The sequence below is a fragment of the Crassostrea angulata genome, chromosome 5 (genome assembly GCF_025612915.1).
Source record: "Crassostrea angulata isolate pt1a10 chromosome 5, ASM2561291v2, whole genome shotgun sequence".
NCBI lineage: Eukaryota > Metazoa > Mollusca > Bivalvia > Ostreida > Ostreidae > Magallana > Magallana angulata.
The window spans coordinates 10858094-10879412 of NC_069115.1; the positions used below are offsets into that span (position 1 = coordinate 10858094).

At 32.0% G+C, this 21319-nt stretch overlaps 1 protein-coding gene across 5 annotated transcripts in view; it reads left to right on the forward strand.

Annotated features, from left to right (window-relative positions):
- LOC128184993 (diacylglycerol lipase-alpha-like) overlaps positions 1-19014 on the forward strand; it is a 40934-nt gene extending 21920 nt beyond the window's left edge. For all 5 annotated transcript variants that reach the window (XM_052854659.1, XM_052854660.1, XM_052854658.1 and 2 more), the window contains 13 exons: positions 2266-2350; positions 4994-5128; positions 7655-7857; positions 8681-8813; positions 9237-9320; positions 9467-9544; positions 11491-11565; positions 12030-12172; positions 12419-12487; positions 14171-14243; positions 14994-15190; positions 16113-16254; positions 16928-19014. In XM_052854659.1, the coding sequence (XP_052710619.1) occupies positions 2266-2350; positions 4994-5128; positions 7655-7857; positions 8681-8813; positions 9237-9320; positions 9467-9544; positions 11491-11565; positions 12030-12172; positions 12419-12487; positions 14171-14243; positions 14994-15190; positions 16113-16254; positions 16928-18130 (2620 nt within the window). In that variant the 3' untranslated portion in view covers positions 18131-19014. The remainder of the gene's footprint in view (positions 1-2265; positions 2351-4993; positions 5129-7654; positions 7858-8680; positions 8814-9236; positions 9321-9466; positions 9545-11490; positions 11566-12029; positions 12173-12418; positions 12488-14170; positions 14244-14993; positions 15191-16112; positions 16255-16927) is intronic.
- The last annotated feature ends 2305 nt before the right edge of the window (positions 19015-21319 follow it).

A 21319-nucleotide genomic window follows, 5' to 3' on the forward strand; every position in this document is an offset into this window, starting at 1 on the left:
ATCATTTCTACAAGAATTTATGGTGATATTGATTGTCGACGTCATGCTAAAAAATGTATTAAATGCAGTAAGACAATGTTTGTATATAGCTATAGACGGACATCACTTTTTGTGCGTGATCTGAAGTTCAGTTTGTTTGACTTGCTACAGCGCTTTACAAAACTAACTTGTGTTTTTAACCAGGAATTCTTGACATTGTACAGTCCACAAATGAATCTTTAAACAAAAAAAAAAGAACAACCTACTGTATACAGGGTTATTTTTGCCCCGTGTTTTTTTCGCTCGTCTTCACTTGTAAACGGTTTCAGTCCGTCTTGAACTCGCCCAGACGATGCTCTATACAGGGAATTATTCGCTACTGTTCTATTTTTGCCCCTTTCGTCCTCGTTGTCAGCGGGCGAATTTAGGAATGGGAGAATTTCAATGTCATATATATATATATATGATTTTATCCTTCTTAAATTCGCCCGATGACAACGAGGACGAAAGAGGCGAAAATAAAACTCTAGCGAATAATTCCCTGTATACAGTATGCTAATATGTTAAAAATCAATGCATTCAAACGTCGAATATTCGGTGATCGCTTAAATTGTAACTCATTTTTTAAATAAAACGTATAATATAAGAATATTTAGAAGTCTGACCAGAAACTTAGTGTAAGCAGGGGGTTTGTTTTATTTTTGAAAGGGGGGGGGGGGGGTGGATGTCAAATTATCCTTTAAATACAAAGTTTTAAAAAATCCAAAAAGATATCTGAAAATGCACCTCCTTTCAGGCGTTTTATCGACATATGTACGTAAACGTTAACTGTTTTAAAGCTCTGGTCTGTTTTCCAAAAACATACATGGAAAGTTACAGTTCTACAGTGATAAAAATCAAATATTGAATGAAAATGTATACGGTAAATCTTTGATTAACGCATCATGTCAAAAAAAAAACCCTCCGTAGTTTAAGATGATGGTAACGATACTAGTCAGTTAAACATATGTATTTTATCCCTGATCTCTGTAAATTAACCTCACATAGCTATTCTTGTAGTCTTCTACTAACAGGGTAGGTGTTCATGGTGTCATGCCGTCATTATACCGGTCGTTATATAAGTCATGTTTGAAAGTTATCATCTCATACTTATTTTTGTCATGAATTTTCTGGATGGAGTGAATACAAAAATCCAAATCATAACAATATCTTTTATTATTAAAAAGTAACGGTTATTTATTTTCATTATATTATACGTCTTTACCAATTTAATACAAAGTTTAATGTTCAATATCTTTTTTTTCAGTTTTCATTTGACCAGATCTTGCCTATTTATTTCAATTGCTCATGAAATATGTTAATATTCAGCATCAAAAGCAATAAAGATATTGAAAAGATGGAGTAGCATAACATCAAATTTAAGTGAAAAATATTCATAGTGCCATTATCATTTAGACGGTATTGAATAATTTCTCATGAAACCTAAAATATATAATCTTTGTTTGACCATGAAATATATCGGTGTATTTATGTTGATATCTGATGACCTTTAACAGTAGAATCCTCATAGTCCATCTTTTTTCTATCTTCAGGGAACAAAGCCTCGATTTGAGCTTTAATATCATAATTCATGTAGAAAAACGATCGGCTGTATACAAAAATATGCAGATAGTATTTACATGTTAAATCTATATTATCAGAAGTATGGCTAAGTGCTGATGACATAAAAAAGCTCTGTATTTTGCTCATAAAGTATTTTATTAAAAAAATATTCGTTTTATTAACTATTGAAGTTCAGAAATTGATATGCGTTTTGAATATCGTAATTTTTGTTAACCCTTTGCTAAGAAACTGGTTAAGAAATGATTGGGTAGAAGGTGGAATGGGTTTAGTTAGTCCAAATATTAAAATTTTTGTGAATTTAGAACTCCAGGGCTCTGACAAATTCATTTTAACTTTTTTGCACACATCTCAGGTGACACATATAACCCAGTTCATATTTACAAGCAGCGTTTTAGAGATGAGAGTGGATGGGTGGGGCGAAAGAGTAATTTTACTAGCAATCCGTGACTGTTGTTATGGTCTTCTATTGAACTTGTGATCAAATAATGGCCAGTAAAGAAACTTCTTATCAACCATCGGTGTGAATTCCCAGTTAAACATCAGTCTTGTTGAGCATCCTTACACTCTACCAAAGGCGCCTGTCTACAGTCACACCAGTATACGTGTCTCTTATTTCCCCAGTGGTCGTGAAAATGACAGTTAATATCGATGTTCTTTTTGTAGGAAAACAATACGAGCGTACGAGGAGAGCTGGGATCGGAGGTTTAACATTCTATGCTGCTGTGTTGAGCGGAAAAACAACAACAGGGTATCTAGTCATAGCACGAGCAAACTTATAGCATCAGTCATTGTAGACGCTTTCTAGGATGTGGAGTCTTGTTTCACATTATAATTTTTTTAAAACTAATTTATAATGCTGGAAAGAGCAGGTAATATTTAATGTTGTAAAACTCAGTAAGCAGCGGAATTAAGCGAATCGGCGGCGGTTGAACCATTCTGTCATTGGCTATGCCATTAATAGATCTGAACAGTGTTGGAAATAAATTTTGTCTATTTATTGCATTTAAAGCAAAAGCAAGATAATTAATTGCAAAAAAGCAAATAAAAGAATGATGTGTGAACAAAAATATGAAGAAAGGTTAACAGTACATTCCATTAACGGTTTATGAAAGAACTCATTCCAAATTGATCTGACTGCTATTGAATTGTTCGACATCACAGTTCTCAAACGTGGTAGACGAAGCCTCTCAACACGGATAGATATTCTCAAATTATCCTTGGACTGCACTGGATTCTCCGATAGCTCACTGGTCAACGAAGTACATGTACTGCGTTAAGTATTTGACGTCGGTATTTATCATGGTCTGTTTTTGACAAATCCTACGCCACCACAAGTAATCGTTCGGTTGTTGATGTCACCATAACGATATTCCATCGCCGTTTGATTGATTGGAGTGGAGAGTCGCTCGAAACCCTTGAAAATTGATGATGGCGGGTCGTGTGTATCATTAGTCTTCATTTCTACGATTTCTCCAGCGAGGCTTCGTCGAGGGATATGAAAATGAAGCAAAAGAAACGCAGAGCGATCATAAAATCAAGAAACTGAGCGTTTCTCATTTTTTAAAATATGCTTAAAGAGGCTTTTTAATGAAATATTCATCAGCGATATAATTTTGAAACTCACATATTACATTTTATAGGTGGCAGAGATAGCATTTAGGGAGCTAACGTTTTGTTCCCACTTTCCTTCAATTTGTCAATTTGCTTGATTCCCTTGTAATGCAGTTTTCATTGATCATTCTTTATATAACCATGTATAAAGAACCGACGTTGCTTTATTTAAACCCCATCATTTCAATTTGTAAGCTGTTCAAGGGTCATTAACACAATACAGGGTATTAAACTTACAACTTGTCGCATCATCACCCAAACCTCTCGTGTACGACCTTTGTTTGGTCAAACGACAGCAATATCTTATTACCGGGGTCTGTCATCTCCTTTCCAAATTGTCACCCTCTAAAACCATTCATTTACACTTGGAGACTGTTTAGATTGAGCGGTAGGATAAAATCCAGCACACATCAGCGGTTTCTTAACAGAGAGGCATGTTCTGCGGGAATAAATTCCATGAAATTAGATTTCCCTGGCGTTAATTTCAACTGAAGTGCGGTAGGAGTTAACGTGCAATGTATCCCTGTTGTCTCCCTGGTATAAAACGTGCTTGTACGTGTAATAGAAAAAAAAGATTCACTATTTGATATACTGAAAGAAATGAAAATTATGTTACATTATACAATATAGTACTGAAGGAAAAAAAAAACCCAAAGTAATTTCCTATATTACATGTAGAAACATTATAAATAAACGGGATTTTTCAAATGTGATTGTGAAATTTTCATGGGAAAAACGTAGGTACATGATTTATGCAGAATCCTTTTCTCAGTGGTGGTAACAGTCATTCAGTTTAAACAAAGAAACCTAAAAACAAGTGCACATTTCTTTATTAAAGAATCTGATCTAGTATATTGCCTTTCCTCAATCCTCTTACAGGGTAGGGTTTCAATGCTATATTGGTATACAAGGAGTCATTTAATCATTTTTCTTCTAATAATGTTTTTTCATCGAAAGCTACTTTAGGATCGTCATAATACATCTATTGCATGATGGTGAAGGATTTATTCCCCAAAGAAAAATCATATTTCCCGAGGGCATCGCCCGAATGTGTTTTTTGTTGGTTTTTGTTTTTTTTTGTTTTTTTTTTTTGGGGGGGGGGGGGGGATAAGTTCATATTTCCTGAACATTTATTGAATGAATTTCTATTATACCGAACAACATACGATTATACAAACGTCTAGTTTGAATAGTTTTTCACTTTTTAAAACCAAAAATGTCCGGTATGTTAAATTTTCTACTCTATTTTATTATGTTTTCTTTTCGTTCCAGTCATAGATCGTTTAATTGCTTTTCTGATTTGGTGCTTTAGATGAAATCATATTTGTTAACATCGTATGTTCATCTTGTGTTTTTTAACAATACCGATGCTTTCAAAGAAGTGGACATAATTCAAGATTCCGCACCTCCGCGCAGAAATCCGCGCATATGCTTTGAATATATGACTTCAACTTAAACAAAGTACCCTATAAGTGATTTTACAAGTAACGATCTATAATAAATGTATGCATTTGAAGAAATAAGATTAACATAGCTGTTCTAAAGTATCATTATACTTATTAGATATGTGTTTTGAAATGAAATTTTTTTCGTCAGTCGACAAAAGAGAGTATTTTTCTGGAGAACTTGAAATTCTAACATTTGAATTCAGTTTTTATAATAAAGAGAGCTGCAAAACAGTGATTGATTTTTTTCCTTATTAACTATATGCCAATTACACCGTGGGTAATTTAGTAAATGTCAATATATACGTATATGTTGTAATATATTGCTCTTTTAGAATACCATTGCTGAGATTGCGAAGCTGTTTACGGAATTTTTCCGGGATTTAGATGTTGTACCTTCTGACGTCATAGCCGGGTTTGTCCTACTGAGGCATTACCAGAGTCTGCGCATGAGGCACGTGGTTTCTCAGGTGAGTTGTAAACACTTTAATTTTAAAGGTAAAATCTATAAATTTTCCCAGCCAAATATGTAATACAGTGAAGTCGCCAATTCCGGGCCACGTCAGACTGTTTCTTTGATATTTTGCAAAGCTGTTCTATTTAAATTTTATGCTACTAGACTTTGACCCGTGTGTGCACGGATTAACATTGCATAGGTTATCGGACATTTACGAAAAAGATACATCAACACACCGTATTGCTGACATTTACATAACCAAGCTTTAAGCCTTCAATAATGATAATGCTATTAATTTCACTACACTCTGCTTAGTTAGAATAATCTAACTGTGTCTCGGGACAGGTCATATGCAGAGTTAAAATGCCTCCCATTGACCCGTAGTAAAAAATTGCAGAATCGCTCCCGATGCTGTCGGAAACGATTTTGGAGAAAAATTAATGAAGCTGCGTTGAAAATAACAGTTAAATTATTCATAACAAACCATTTTGAGGCTGAAAATATCTCATCTTAAAATTAAATTCATATTAAGGAGCATGGTCACGATTTGGTCAAATTCTATTTTTATGTTTTTATTATTTACAACGCTTTAGAAATGCATTTCTAATGATCAAATAAAATTTTAGAGTCATTCGTAAAATTATAAGCAAGATACAAAGCTCACAATTCTTTATCTATAAACAAGGCTCGTGCCCTCTTTTTGTTTACATAGGTTCAATATACCAGTAAAAGATCTTTTTTCAGACATTCGAAACTCTCAGAATTTTTCATATTAAATGCACTGAGTTAGAATTATCTCCCGTATTTTCTTTGATTAACAGAATATATGACAAATTTTCAATGAAAATTAACATGTATTTGTAATATCGTTTCTGAATTAATTCATGCAAATGTGATATTGTAGAAACATAAACTAAAGAGCCTCCCATGATTTAGCGGGAATGTAAGGCTATTGCTCAAGATTGCAAAATCCAAAAAATCCAGATGATTTCCAGATTTTTAAAAGGAACTTTCCTTGATTATTAATAAGCGTTATCGTAAATCCGCAGAAAAATATGTTTCAGGTATAGTGATCCTCAATTGGGGAAAAGTCTTCAGATTGATTAATTGGTGTTAATTTATTTGAGCAGTTATCCTTCTGAATAATTGTTGACATATAACTGAATTCATGTGCAATATTTTTCATCCATTAACTTTCACATCAACCACGCTGCAGCGTAAATAATGGAAATAGCATGTCAAAGATGTGTGAAAATCTCCATCTCGAAAGCGCTTTATTTCTAAATTCGTTTCTCGGAGGGTCTGTAAATGTTAATTTTCGATTATCGTTTAATGCTCAAAGACTGAAAGGCCTATAGTTCGTGATCAATGTATCTATTAAGTTTTTTATGCTTCAATTTAAACAAGGTGACATGAAATATACACGAGTGACCCGGATTTGGAGACAACCCGGAATTGGCGTATTCACTTTAATTTAAAAGTAAATCACATCTAAATGTTTAGAATATATCCGATGGGTAATATATTGACTACGAGTCTTCTTTCACCGTAGTATTATTAAATAACAAGTTTTGTTTTTACACGAGAATATTTCACAGGACCTACAACATCTATGATAAAAATATACGCGGTATCACAATATTCACTAAAATGATGGATTTAAATTTCACAATCCAAAACATTCGGAGCATGATCTACACTTCTCTGATTTGAGTTCATGTCTAATGAAATTGATCTTGGATAACCTGTACCTAAAATAATACCTGTAAATTCTGTTTGAACTGCCCCCTATTTACATTTATCTAGCATAATAGACTTAAGCTGTCATAAATGATGAAAATAATGACAGGCTATTCGTATTTAGAACAGGACATGGATGATTTTTGTACCGAGGTGAACGCCTCTATCTGTATCTGTTTAAGAACTTTGTTATATTTGAATTTTGCAATACGTTTCATGTTGACAGAATAATTCAACACAGGTCAATCTATTTAACACGAACTACTTTATACTTCAGATTATGATAATCGAAAAGAAAACTTATGACAAGTGAAATGTACATCAATTTAGTATTATGCAATTTTGTAAAATATTCGTAATAAATGCGATATTTTTATACTGTACTTTAATATTTTGTACCTTTAAATTTTACAGTGTTAACTATTTAGATATATATTATTCATTTATATAACCGTGAAATGTTTCTTGATACAACTTAGACACTCATATAAATAAATTGTGATTTTTGAAAGCAAAATGAATTATTATAATTATTGCACATTTATTAATTTCCTGTCATTTTCATTTCATATTTGTTGTTTTCATGGTTAATATGTATCATACTTCAGTTGATTATTCATGATTTTTTTCACTGAATTCTGAGAAAAATAAACTTAATGAAAATTAAAAGTGGATTACATTAATTGTATTCAATTTTAAATCTTTTTTTTATTTTTTAGAGTTTTAAGAGTGTTATTTAATAAAACATGCCTTACTACAGTGAGAGAGATGTTGCATACATATTTTTTTCCTGTTTTAGGAAAACAATGACGTATACGAGTACCTGTCGGGGACCCCTATCACGCCAGAGACCTCCTTTCTACAGCTCAGTCAGCCCGACGTATTAGCGGAGTACCGCAAGGTGATCCATTACATGCGCCTCGCTTTAGCGGCATATGGATGGCCCGCGGTTGTTATGATGAAAACTGATGCTAAATGCTGCGGAATTCTTCCAAAGCTAAGGTGAAAATGATATCTTGCTTAAGCAATAGGTAGATAAATTGCTTCTGTGAAACCATCATTGTTTGTTGGGGCAAATGTTTGTGGCTTTCGTAGGTAATCATTGCGTACGAATTTAAATCCCCTCGAACGTACATACAAGCATTTGTTTAATATTTATCAAAATTATCCTGAACTTGATACTACTGAAATTTCGTCACAAAGAACCAGGAAAGTTTTGGCTACCCATGAACCCATACAAATAAATATGATTCCACAGAATATATTTCTCAGAGCTGTGTTCTAGCGTTCTAGCATTTCACTGGACAATTAAATTTTATTTAATTTTTTCGAAGTTTCTTTAATGAAACAGTATCAATACAATTTAAGGAATGGTCTTAGTAATGCGTTAAGTCCTCAACGACAAGATCGGTGTTTATTTTGAATTTTCAATGCCACAAAATGTAACAGGAAGCTAATATTTATCTACATGTGTATATTATAGAATATGGTCCATATTCTAAAGTGTTGGATTTGACATAAAATTTGAATACAAATGTATTTATTATGTACTAGTTATCAAAGAGTGTTAACTTGACTGCAAGTAACTTAAAGTTCGTATGCAAACAGACTAGAATTTTCTTAATGTTTTCCAGTGATTATTGCAAGCATTATGTTATTGCAGTGAATACCTGTTATTTAAGATGTATTGGTATATTGATTACAGAGTCTGACTAGTACACATATTTCGTCGTTAATAGTTCGCTCACACGGAGACACAGATATAATTATAGGTATTGGGAATAAGTTTTATATTTTCAAAATGTCATCTCATTCTGTGTTTCAGATGTTGCTGTTGCATTAACAAGCCGCTATCGGAGTATGTTCAAGATAACTGTTGCCAGTGCAACTTTGTTGCTCTGCTCAAACTAAGTCAACTCAGGGAATGTGACATCGTGTATGCAACATATCATGTGGATGTACGTTAATAGCTACATTTTCTATATTTTCTTTCTATTCACCGGTTACTGGTTGAAAAGATTTTTTGTTTTACTCTACTTATAGTTATATCTACAGAAAAATGATTTTTTTTTCAGATTTACATATCTTAAATTTAACTTTTTATTGTTAAACTCCGATTGATCACGTACAAATCATCATGAACATGTACAGATATTTAAGAATTTATTTATTTTAAAGTTTAAAATTATCGAATCATTTTACATAATGATGTAAAAAATGCTTGACGGTATGATTTACAAATGAATGATGTGGTAATGAATTACTTCCCTTTGAGCATGAAACCCATTTATTGAAAAAAAACCCATCAGATTTCAAATATGAAAATGTTTTTATCACTTTAATAAAATGTTTCTGAACAGTATACCTTTTTACTATGATAGATTGGAGAAACGCCATTCTATGTTGCCATTGATCACAAATACAAGAAAGTTGTTATCTGTGTTCGTGGGACAACCTCCTTACAGGTAACCCAAGTTAAGATGTTTCGTTAATCACTGGGTCAAATTTTTTTTCACGTGTGATTTTTATATCGCTTTTAAAGGCCACCAAAGCTGGTCATAAAATTATTCAAAAAGAAGTAAAATCAAAAATATAATTGTCCTTTTCATAGGACGTGCTAACAGATCTTAAAGCTGATGCTGAAATCCTTCCGTTGAATCCACCCATAGAAACGTGGGTCGGTCATAAGGTACGTATGATTATATTTTCTTCAAGGGAATGAAGCGTTGTTTAGTTTTTGTAGCAAGTGGAATTCAGGACACCTGCACAAAATGCACTTGTGTTGAAACTTGCAATTAAAAGTTTTATGTAATATGATAATTCAATAAAGCTCTGTTTTTTGTGTACGAAGTTGAATCAAAATGGCATATTACGTGTCATTTAAAAAAAAAATGTAACCAGTGATTTAAGACCGTATTCTGCTTACACCTATTTTTACACATTCTCTCCTGAATAGTCTCACTCACTGGAGATGTATATGTTTAAAAATCCTTTCGAAAAAAAAACAACAGTACCTGGTGGATAAATCAGTCGAGTCATTTTAGTTTTGAATAAAAAATCACAAATTATTTATTTGCGATCCAAAAAATCATTTCCCCGAACTTTTATTTTTCATAATTCCTTTTTAAGTGTTAAAATGTAGTGTTCCGCGTAGTAGGCAGGAGAACGATAAGTAATTGTCATAGTTAATAGAAAATGCGCCAGACGACAGAGGAGGAGGAAAAATCGTCAAAACGCCCAAAATAAGACACATGCTCATATTTTCCAAAGGGCGACTCCTTTGCCTAAACTCTAAGGGGTCTTTTGACATGGCCTGGTGCTTATCACGCAACCCGTTCTTCAATAAAATTTAAAACATCAATATTTTATTTAATGCAAATACTGTTACTAGTAACTTTCTCTCGATGTTTCACCGGTTACTTTTGATCTTATGTCCAGTGCATATCAATAACAACTTGAATATTTCCTTATTTCGAATGTTCACCTTTCATAAGTACGAAGTTCTTGACTAGATAACTTCGTGAGTGAAAAGTCAAAATATATTTTATGAATGACTGCCACAGACCGAGGAAGTACTCCTACTAAACTCTGCGGTTCGAGGCATCACACCTTCTGACAGAACCTATTATGATAATGTTGTTTACATCTTAACACAAAGACAGATTTTTGGAAGCGATGCTTTGCGGTGAACCGAGTTTAGATTGAATGAAGCAGTGGATTCCACAAAGTGCTCTTATTCTTATTGGTTAAGGTTTTTGTCGAGTTTTACGTGTTTGTTGTTCATTCACATCTTTTGACCACAAAATCACTAATAGAAATGGTTCAGTGAAAGGATATTTTGTTCTGAAAACTCGTAAAAAAAATTCATTTTGCTTGTTTGTCTGACAATTTTTGATATATTCCTCATTGTAATAACTTATTTTAATTGTTTTCTAAAGCAATAAGGAGCAAAGAATTTGATATGTTATATGAAGTGAGTTGAGCTTTTGTTTTGTTTAGGTCGGCCAAATTATATTCTGTTTAGAGAAATGAAATGTGCAATCTATTTGTTTATGATATTGATTTGCATCCAGATAGCAATTTGAATAAATCCTTAAGATTTAGTGTTGGTTTTGAGAGCATCGAGGAATAAAAACTGTTGTAAATCTCGGAACAAGAGCAGCGTTCGAGCGAAATTCACCTAGAGCAAGGACAAAATGACAGAAATAAGAACAATGCTCATCAATTTTCACACAAGATTTCAGTTTGTTTCCTTGTTGTGAAATGTATATCTGTGTAGATTATATCTGAGTGTGTAGATAGCTCACACAATACTAGTATTGTGTTCTCAGCTTTCTGTGAGAATTTTCCGTTTTTCCCCCGTTTTGTCCATATATTTGTTAAGATTGTTTTATGGATTTAGTTAAATTCCAACTTCAGTCTGTTAAGAAATAATGCTTTATTTGCATATAAATAATATTCGATCCTTAGCATTTAAAATATGTTGTGCAATAATCTAGTAATAATAGATTATAGACAAACTGCGTTCATAAAATGTGATTATAATGACGTTGGTAGGATAAGCCCTATCTTTTAGCTTATATTTAGTAATAAATAGAATATATATAAAGTATTTTTATTATTGATTTGTATCAGGGAATGGTCCAGGCAGCAGTGTATATAAGAGATAAGCTAAAGGAAGATGGCTTGTTAACAAATGCCTTTGCAAAGGTATGTATAATTGTATTTTTATATGTAGTGAAGGAAATTGAGTTCAACAATAAGAGAATAATTTTATTCATCCAATTACTTTTATTAAATCATAGAAAAGCAATTTCCCTTTTAAAATACAGTGATTTCGCTTCCATACACCTCACATGTTAGTATACTATGGTTTCATTAATATTCAAGGGTATCAATTTTCGTAGATAAAGTGAAAATCACTGTTTCAAGGATTCGTAAATTCGTGGCCAATGACCCTATCAATACAAGGTTTTAATAGAAATTGCACTTCAATGAAGACTTAATTTCGTGGATAACTTTATAACGAAATCCACGAAAAATAGCATTCAACGAATATTGATGGAACCACAGTAGATTACATATTATATTGTAAATTAGTTTATGGTCTTGAGGCCTGGTGAATTAAATGTACAATAACCTGCTTGTTTGGGTGACACTGATCCACTTTTTAGGACGGGGTGGACGAGACCTATGATCTAGTATCCGTTGGACATTCTCTGGGGGCGGGAACGGCAGCCATATTGGCCATCCTCCTTCGCCAGGAGTTCCCAAACCTTCATTGCTACGCATTCTCCCCTCCAGGCGGACTTTTAAGGTAAAAATGGCATAGCATTTAATTATTTCTGTACTTGCTCACCATTGAAAATGTGTATTGTAAAGTACACAAAATAGTTGAAGCCTTATATCCTCTAACATATTTATTGTACATTTTCTATTTCTTTGCAAGAAAAATGTACGATGTCATCCTTTTGTTTGAAAACAAGACAAATTGAAATAAAAACCGTTTGCATTCCGTATTTTATACATTTTATTTAATTTTATTATGATCGTTGTATTGTAGTGAGGCTTGTGTACAAGAAACAAAGTCTTTCATCACGTCCATTGTTGTTGGGAAAGACGTAGTGCCACGGTACGTGTCTGTAATTGATGTTCCTTTAGACACTGTATGTTTGTCTCAAATTGAAATTTATCCCAAAAAGTGACTTTAAGGGTTTTGTCTAAGTTTAGTGCATAATACTGTTATATTTCTTGTTTGATTGGTTTGAATTATTTTTCATCCCGTATTTATAAGGAATTATGTTTTATAAAAAAACCTATACAATAATACATATTTCATACGTGAATTTTTTCTAATTCTTTACATACACAAGACATCAATATCTAAATCCTTTAATTTAAAATGTAATGTATTCAAAATGCTGCTTTTACAAATTTTCAATCAAAAGATTTAAGACTCAAATGGGATTATTATATTAAAGATACACATAAGCATTATAAATCAGAAAAGAACACAATTTTTAAAGCTACACACGCCATAATTTGCGTCAATTTTGAATTAAGGTGAAAACGCATATGTTTGTTTGCTTATGAAAGTTTCGTTTATTCTGTAAATTACAATGGTGAATTCAGTTTTATTTATCAAAATAATGCCTGAACACGAATATTTATTAAAGAAGAGCGAAACCGACCTCATTACGCATGTTCGCAGAAAAGCAGATGACCGTTATTGTTTGTTAATTTACATATCCGTCACGATTTTGTTGATACTTAACAGTTGTTGATTGAAGTATATTCATCTATACTTCAATGTAATATTTTATCATTCACGATACCCGTACTTTTGCATGTTTAAATAGCCTAGGATAGCACTCACAACCAACAATAGCCAGCTAGAGGAAAACAGATACGTCTTTGTTTCAGGGGTTTCTCAAATGCTCACAAACTCTTGTGTTTTTGTTTTCTTTTATTCATACTCATATATAGTACCAATTTATGTTTTACTGAAAAAAATTATTTCATTTCCTGAAACTAAAGCAATTACGAAGGTTTTGAACCTCCACCCATTTGTTTATAGAAGTCTACAATTAGCTGTCAATATCACGCGATTCATTGGTATTTAATTGGAGGCATTACTTCCCTGGCAGGAATATAGATATTTTATATTGTTAAAATTTAATATCATTGTTACGTGATCGAATTGAGGTTTGAAATTTACAGCATAAAGGTAACTTTTATAAGTAATCAAACATATGTATTTTCCACGTCATTCAAAATTGACGCAAATTATGGCGTGTACATAGCTTTAATCATAAGGTATAGATGAATTTATTGAAAAGTGGCAACTCAACAAACAAAGTTTGAAAGAAATTTGGTAAATAACAAAATGTAAATTAATTCTGACAGCCAATCATCATCTTGGTTTAATTTGATTTGAATTGAACTTTATGTTTTATAGAATTCAAACTAAAGATGATTATTAAGCGATTAAATTTTTTTAAACTATTGTTGCAATATTTTTATCAACACTGTCATCATTTCTCACAATATTAAAGTTATGACAATAATTCGACATGATAAATATGATAATATAAAAAACATCAAATACGTTACATTTATATATTTTGATCTCTGTTGCCATAACAATAAAAATCTACAATTGAAAAGTATATTTTAAGTAAATTATTATTAGTGCAGACATACTTGGATGGTTTACCTTAAATTTTGCACCATTTTTATATTTGTCATTTTTGTTTAAATTTTTAACAAGATGTTAAACTGATGCCTCTAATGTATTATTTTGAAATCTTCACAGAATTGGTCTCTCTCAATTAGAAGTACTTAGAGCTGATTTAATCAACGTCATCAAAAACAGCAAGGAGCCGAAGGTAGTTTGATTTCTTAAGCGTTTCCCATTTTTGACAATGAGTTCATCATTATTTGGTCAGTCTGACAAAAGGCTTTTGTGCGAATGGAGTATAAATAAATTAACTTATTAGGTTCTTTGGTAACCACAAAAGCTATCTTTTGTAATAAAAAAAGAACCTTGGAAAGCTAATGGGAACGTGATTTGTTCAAAATACGCACTTTAAATATGACCTAATTCCTTTTTACCAGCTATAGTTGTGTTGGTATTAGCATATCTGGAGCCTGGAAGCCCGTGTATTCTTCTTTTGAATACAGTTCTGTAGAATGTTTGTACCTAGATGAGTTTTGATGAACACGTTTCTGTCACGAGATCTGTCATTAATAGGATATCTCGTCCATTGCAACATTCCCGTATTTTCAAGTGACAGTACACTTTGTGCACGAAATTTGTGTACGATTCAGCAGAAACATGCATCTTGTGGATTTTTTAATGATGAGTAACCCTTTGTATTTGAACAACAAGTGCAATTTACTTGTCACTGTTATAACTACAAATAGAACAAAATATTTTAAATATTTAACAAACCACGACATTGCAGAAGGATTGGTGCATTTACACGCAGGTTTCAACAACTAATTCTTTGTAAAACGAATGTTGTTACTTCTATCATCATACTAACCATAGTAGAATAATAACAGATCTACAATACAATTTGCTTCAAGATTTAAAACTTCACAGATTGCAAGTCTATAACTAAATCAAATTTCAGTGGAAAATAATTGCTCGAGGAGTGTGTTGTGGAAATGCAGAGGCCAGGAAGATGAACCTAGACGAGGTGAGGGTGGAGATGGAACGGGATATCCGGGCCCATCCCTCGGACGACGACATTGCCCTCTCTGCCCACACTCCACTCTATCCGCCAGGGAAAATAATACATATCGTCAGAAGCCACCCCTCCGGAAAAAGGCATGTCCTAATCATATCTTTGTGTTTTTCGCGATTCTGTTTTAACACTAACATGGCCCATAGGTTTAGATAATATTAAAGAAATTAAGGGGCTAAATAATTAACCCCAGTAGATTTAATAGTATCAAAAAGGGATATGCTTAAATGATATATGGATTAAAAACAAATAGAGAAGTATTCTGTTTTAGTATAGCTAAAACGACAAAGGCAGTTTGTCCATGACATTACTTTAGACATTATATCAGTTAATACTGATTAAAATCCAAATTAAACATTTCGCTTTGAAAGCAGCATTTTACATATGCTGGATTATTTCACAGTTGAACAAAAATGACCCTGAATTCTAGTTAATTCTAGTGATGATTTAAGTTAAAAAGAAACGTGATTTCCATTTTTGCCTTTTATGAGTTCATTGTCAACTTAAATGAATGTCAAGAATAATTGATTACTGATATGTTGATATGAAATATGTATGGATGTCATACCAGTTGTAGGATTATGAAAGGTTGTTATGAAGATCAATTCTAAAAAAGAATTATTTAATTATACTTTCAATTTTATATGTTAATTTTTATCCTGTGTCTAATTTCTTATACATTTAACTTGGTTAAATTTATATGTAAACCATAAAACAAAAAATTAGAAAAATTAAATTTCAAAACGAAACAAGGGTACAATTTTTCCACTATATGTAATAAAGTTTAAAATAAGTAATGCTTGTTTCGTTAAATATTTCACCGTCACGTATTGTTGTTTTCGGTTTTTTAAACATTTTTTGTGATATAGAAAGTGCAATTCGAGTTATAAATAACAAAAAAGTAGATAACGATAAATTTTGAAATACATGCCTCCTTTGTGTTTTCTTATGTTGTACTTTCAATTGGTTACTCTTTCTTTTGAACGACGTTGTTTTTGTATTAAGGAAATCACTCGGTTGCTGCCAGAGTCGTCAGCCAGTATATCAGGCGATTTGGGCCAATAACAGCGCCTTTGATGAAGTGCTTGTATCACCCTCCATGATAAATGACCATATGCCGGATTATGTTCTTGAAGCCTTAGAAAAGGTAATTCTTTCTTTCATATTTCAATTTCTTTTAGTTTTATGTTAACCGTTTCAGAAAACGTGTTACTCATATCGGAATTTATTTCAAAATGATTTTTTTTTATTCATCAATGTCAGGATAGTGAAGAATTTTTAAAATATTTTTTTTATAATGCATTGCATTTTTAGAAAATAATTTTTACTATTATTTGTAATAAGATAATGATATATATTTTAAAAATAAAGGCATCCTTTTACATGGTATATTATAAATTAAAGAATATTTTTACCTATAGAATTCTAAATAAGATAATTTACAATAACTATTTTGCATATTGATGGTTAGAGTTCACAAGACAAATGCTCAAGGTTAAATAGATGTTATATATATTCATTAATTTTTAATCACATTAAAACGTACTTCAATGGCTAGATTAAATCTTTTAAAGGAAAGATAAAATTGGTCTTTCCAATTTTTTGAAGTCATTTAGTGCATTAATGTACATTTGCATTTGTAATTTGATTGTATATGCTCATGAACTATATCATATGAATAACTTGTTTAAAAGACACTCTGCACATGTTTTTGATTGGTCTATTGATGAATTAGGATCTACAACACAAACAGCATAGTATACACCGATGAATTTAACGGAATAAACAACTTGAATAAAACATTGTTTTCTGTAATGCAGGTTTTGGTAAATGTTGCTCCACCAAAGCCTGAAAGAGTATTGTCAGAAGAAGAGAGACAGGCGTTTCTAGACGAACGTTCTCCTTCTGGAGATACATTAAAAGGAGGGACATTAAGACAGGAAGATGTGAACATTGAAGTGGAAACCCTCCCTAGATACCTGTACGAAAAGACAGAAGAAGAAAATGACATATCTATAGGCCCAGATGGGCAACTAGTTTTGAATAGTTCAAAGAAAAAACCCAAGTTGATTCTGGATCTAAAAAGCAAAGACCCGGTAGAAGCTCCTCTGGCTAGCCCTGATACGATTTCGGAAAGGTCTAGTGTCTTGAACTCTATAAGTCAAATGAGTGATCTTGACAAGTGTCGAGACAACTGTAGGTTATCCCTACAAAGTCCACCAACATTAGAAACAATTGAACAGTCTCCTGAATTAAAGAAACAGAGCCTAGATGAGGATATTCGAAACTCTGCAGAGCTTCCGTTAAAGTGTAATGGGAATGTTGTGAAAACGCGTGCCGTTGTTGAATGGAATCCTCCTCTAATCAAAACTAATTCAGAGGTGGAATGTCCAGCGGTGGTTGTAGTTGTACCAAACGATGAAGAAAAAGAGAGTGCGGCTCTGCTTACTGTTAGATATCCTGAACGACATTCACCAGAAGATACGTTACAAGCGGAATACGAAGATCCCAATTATTACTATACAGCTGCAGACATTGGTTATCCACATGGTGTTGGGGCGTACCATCCCCCGTTAGAAGAAGTCTTACACAGCAACGAGTCCATACCAGAATCATTAACTGTTCACGAGGAGTTTGACCCAATGCAAAAAACAATTCATCGGATTCAGTCTACATGCCAGTATAAAGATCCCTGTACTAAGTCAGAGGAAACGTTAAAAACATCACAATCAGAATCTCATATACAAACACTTTCTGACAAATTCGTCATGAAACGGTCTCAAGAGCAAGGGGACATAGCACATTTACAAGATTCTGCGAAAGTTTACCATTCATCAAACATGCTCCCCATTCGAGAGTCGCTCGATTCCTTGGGGGAGGATGAAGTCACTTGTCCAGTACGCTCTAATTCGGCTGAAATTTTAAGTGCATTAACATCCCCCTCCTCTGATTCCGAGAAGCCCTTGTCCTCTGTGCAGTCAGATGATGTTTTTGATCTGCCACTGGAGGAAAGTGATGTTTGATGCAGTATTTCATGAGTTTTTACACAAGTTCGAAAGTATCTTAAATCATCAAACACTGATTTTTTTTAAAACTAGGTTTTTTTTAAATTTGTTTTTAAAACTGCATTCTCTGTCAGTTAAGCAGCAGGTACTGCTTTTAAAAGCCAACTACAGATATGAATATTGTGACTACTAGCTTTAAACACATTAATTTTCCCCCAAAAAAACATCTTTATAGAAATTTAATCCGTTGATATTTCACTTCAGAAATTTTTAATTATAACATAGCTATACTCCCTTATACAATTGTGAATAAAAGGCAGTCAATGAGTTCGTACTTAACAAACTATGATGCCCGTTTTCACGGACAGCTATGATATATTTCCTTATTTAAAAGGTCCCAATCCACTGTTAGATTGCATGAAAACTTAAAACCTTTTGATTAAGTTTTATGTAATGAATAAAAATATGCGTCCAAGCTTTTGATTTTTTTTTTGGTTTTAGAAACTGATACTTGAAAAATTAATTGGTTAATGTATGCATGTTTTTTAAGTAGATTTTAGTTCATTCAATGCATTACATATGAATTTTGTATCTGACATTAAAATTCACACCTCTGCTGTAAAAAATCATAAAAATAAGTATGTAGCGATTTCAGTCTGTTACTTGGTAAATTACATAAAACGATTAATGTAGTGATGTCGGTCAAGAGGAAATGACATGTATACTTGTATTGGTTATATTATGAAAAGTTGTTTTTCTGTATTAATCCGTTCATATCATTGGTACTTAAAGACGTTTTATCAGATGTTCATTTCGTTTTACCTTAAAATATTTGTACTTAATGTTAATTTATACGAATTATATTATGGTGCCATTGGAGTTATTTAGTGCAATCCTATGTTTTTAACATCACATTTATTTATAAAAAAAACCTTTAATTTGTTGATTCTGTTTATTTTACCCGACTTTTATCTATACTTGTATCATTTTTTTAAATGCATACAGAAGATGTATTATTTGAGAATGAAAAAGTTGTTAATTTCTCATTCATATATCAAATTAAAATCATGCTAAAATGCTGTTTTTTCTTATTTTGTAGACAGTGTTTATTGAATTTTAACATTTTGACGAAAAATTTGCTTATTTTGTACATCATTTTACTTCATGTTTCCTTTGATTTTATAAGAAAACCAATTAAAAAAAATCAAAAAAGTATCAACAAATTATTAACCAAACTTGATAATTAAAGTTCAGGTATTTTAAGGCAGACCTAGTTATTTTATTTTAAAGCATCAAATATTTTAATTACCCATGAAATGTGATATTTATTTTTGTGAACTGTGGAGTGTTAATGTTATTCACGTATCAATAATTAGTGCCCTAAAATCATGGAATGAGCCTGGCTGGTAATTGCAAGTTATTACCTGTATCTTATGAATATGAATTAAAATAGAAATATGCTTTCATCAAATTCAATAAATCAGGCCATTAACCTTAATTTTGTATTGCTATTGAACGCAGTTGTTAAAGTAACACCATAAAAAAAATATTCTCTTAAACCTGATTTATCCCCTAAATTTGGTTAAAGTATCTCAACATTATTACACTTAATCGAAGTAAATGCATCATTTTGTGGTATTTGTTGTTATTTAGGTATTTTACTGTACAAGGTACGATATTTCTCGATGACAAAAAAATCGATCTAATCGTGGAAGCTGAGACTAAAACAAATATGATATGTTCCAGTCTTTGTGGGTTTTTAAAAACAGTATTTAAATTCATGTAATGTGAAACCTTTACATAAGAAGTGCCTGTTCGTGAGGGTAACAGTTGAAATTGACATCCCGAAATACTAGTAAACCATTGTCAACCGACGCGAAGCGGTGGTTGACAGTTGTTTTCGAGGGGATTCAAATTGTCTGAAATTATCTTAAGTTTCGCTCGTTTTTCATAGCATCATTAATTGTATAATAATGAAACACCAAAACCTTGGTCAACATTTGTTTCTATTTAGCAAATATAATTAAAACCGTTTTCGGTTCTTTTTAAGGTTAAAGCAATATGAGCTGTATTTTTTTTTTTTTTACAATTTTAGTTTGCTGCAAAAACTGCTAGTATGCTAAGTCTGCATGTAACTTAAATTTTTGTGATAAATAAGATTTTATTAATTTTTGTCAGAAGACAGATTTCTTTTCTAAGGAATATATAGCAGTAAAAAATTTGTACAGGACGACAATAAATCAATTTTGCTTCAATTAAGGCTTCTTCACGGCTTTTCCCACAAAAATAAAGCTAACAGAAATTAAAAAAACCATGATGTTTTTTGTTAATTTAGTAGAAAATAACATTTTCGTAAAAAAAAAAACCAAAAATTTCAAAAATGAAATTTTCAGCTCAGATTGCTTTAAGGTTTCCCGTAGTTTGTTTCTAAAGAAGAATCTTAAGATAATTTTGTTTGTAAATCTTCTTTACATCATATTAATTCACAACACTTTTTGATCAATCTGGCATAGTAAATCACATTCCATAAATCTTATTTCATGTAATTAATCTGTAGAAAATATATTCCCGACATTATGTCGGCTTTAATTAAAATTTAATCACATTAATCAGTCACATTGAGGCGTGTTTTTGCAGTTCATATATATATATATATATTTAGTTTAATACTAGAGAGTTCTGTAAGTTACATGAGCTTAATGTCAAGGATCTTTTGTACGTAATTTTATCACGGTATATTTAGCCAAGTTACGCAAATGTTTGTTTTTGATATATTAAAGGTTTCATTTTAACGGACGCTGTTTCTGAAATTGACAAATTTTGGTAAGGTCCACAATATAGCATCATAAAAAATTATATAAAGTTCCCCCAAGGACACAAACAACGTGCCAAAGTGCGCGTGTCCCTTACGAAAATTTTACATTTTTAAAAAATTTAAAGGAAAACCTACACAAAACTTATGATTCTGTCTAATTTAACAAAACGACGCATGTGTTTATAGATATGTTTATACATATACATTAATTGTATTTATGTTATTATTATATTATAATTGGAATATCATTGGAATGATTAAAATATGTGAACTGGACGATGATTTGAAAAGAATTCAATAAACAAACGTTAGAAGAATACCCTATTATTTAGTAGGATGAAAAAGATTACAAGACGGACGACGACGGTTGTCTTTTAAAAAAACCCAAAGTC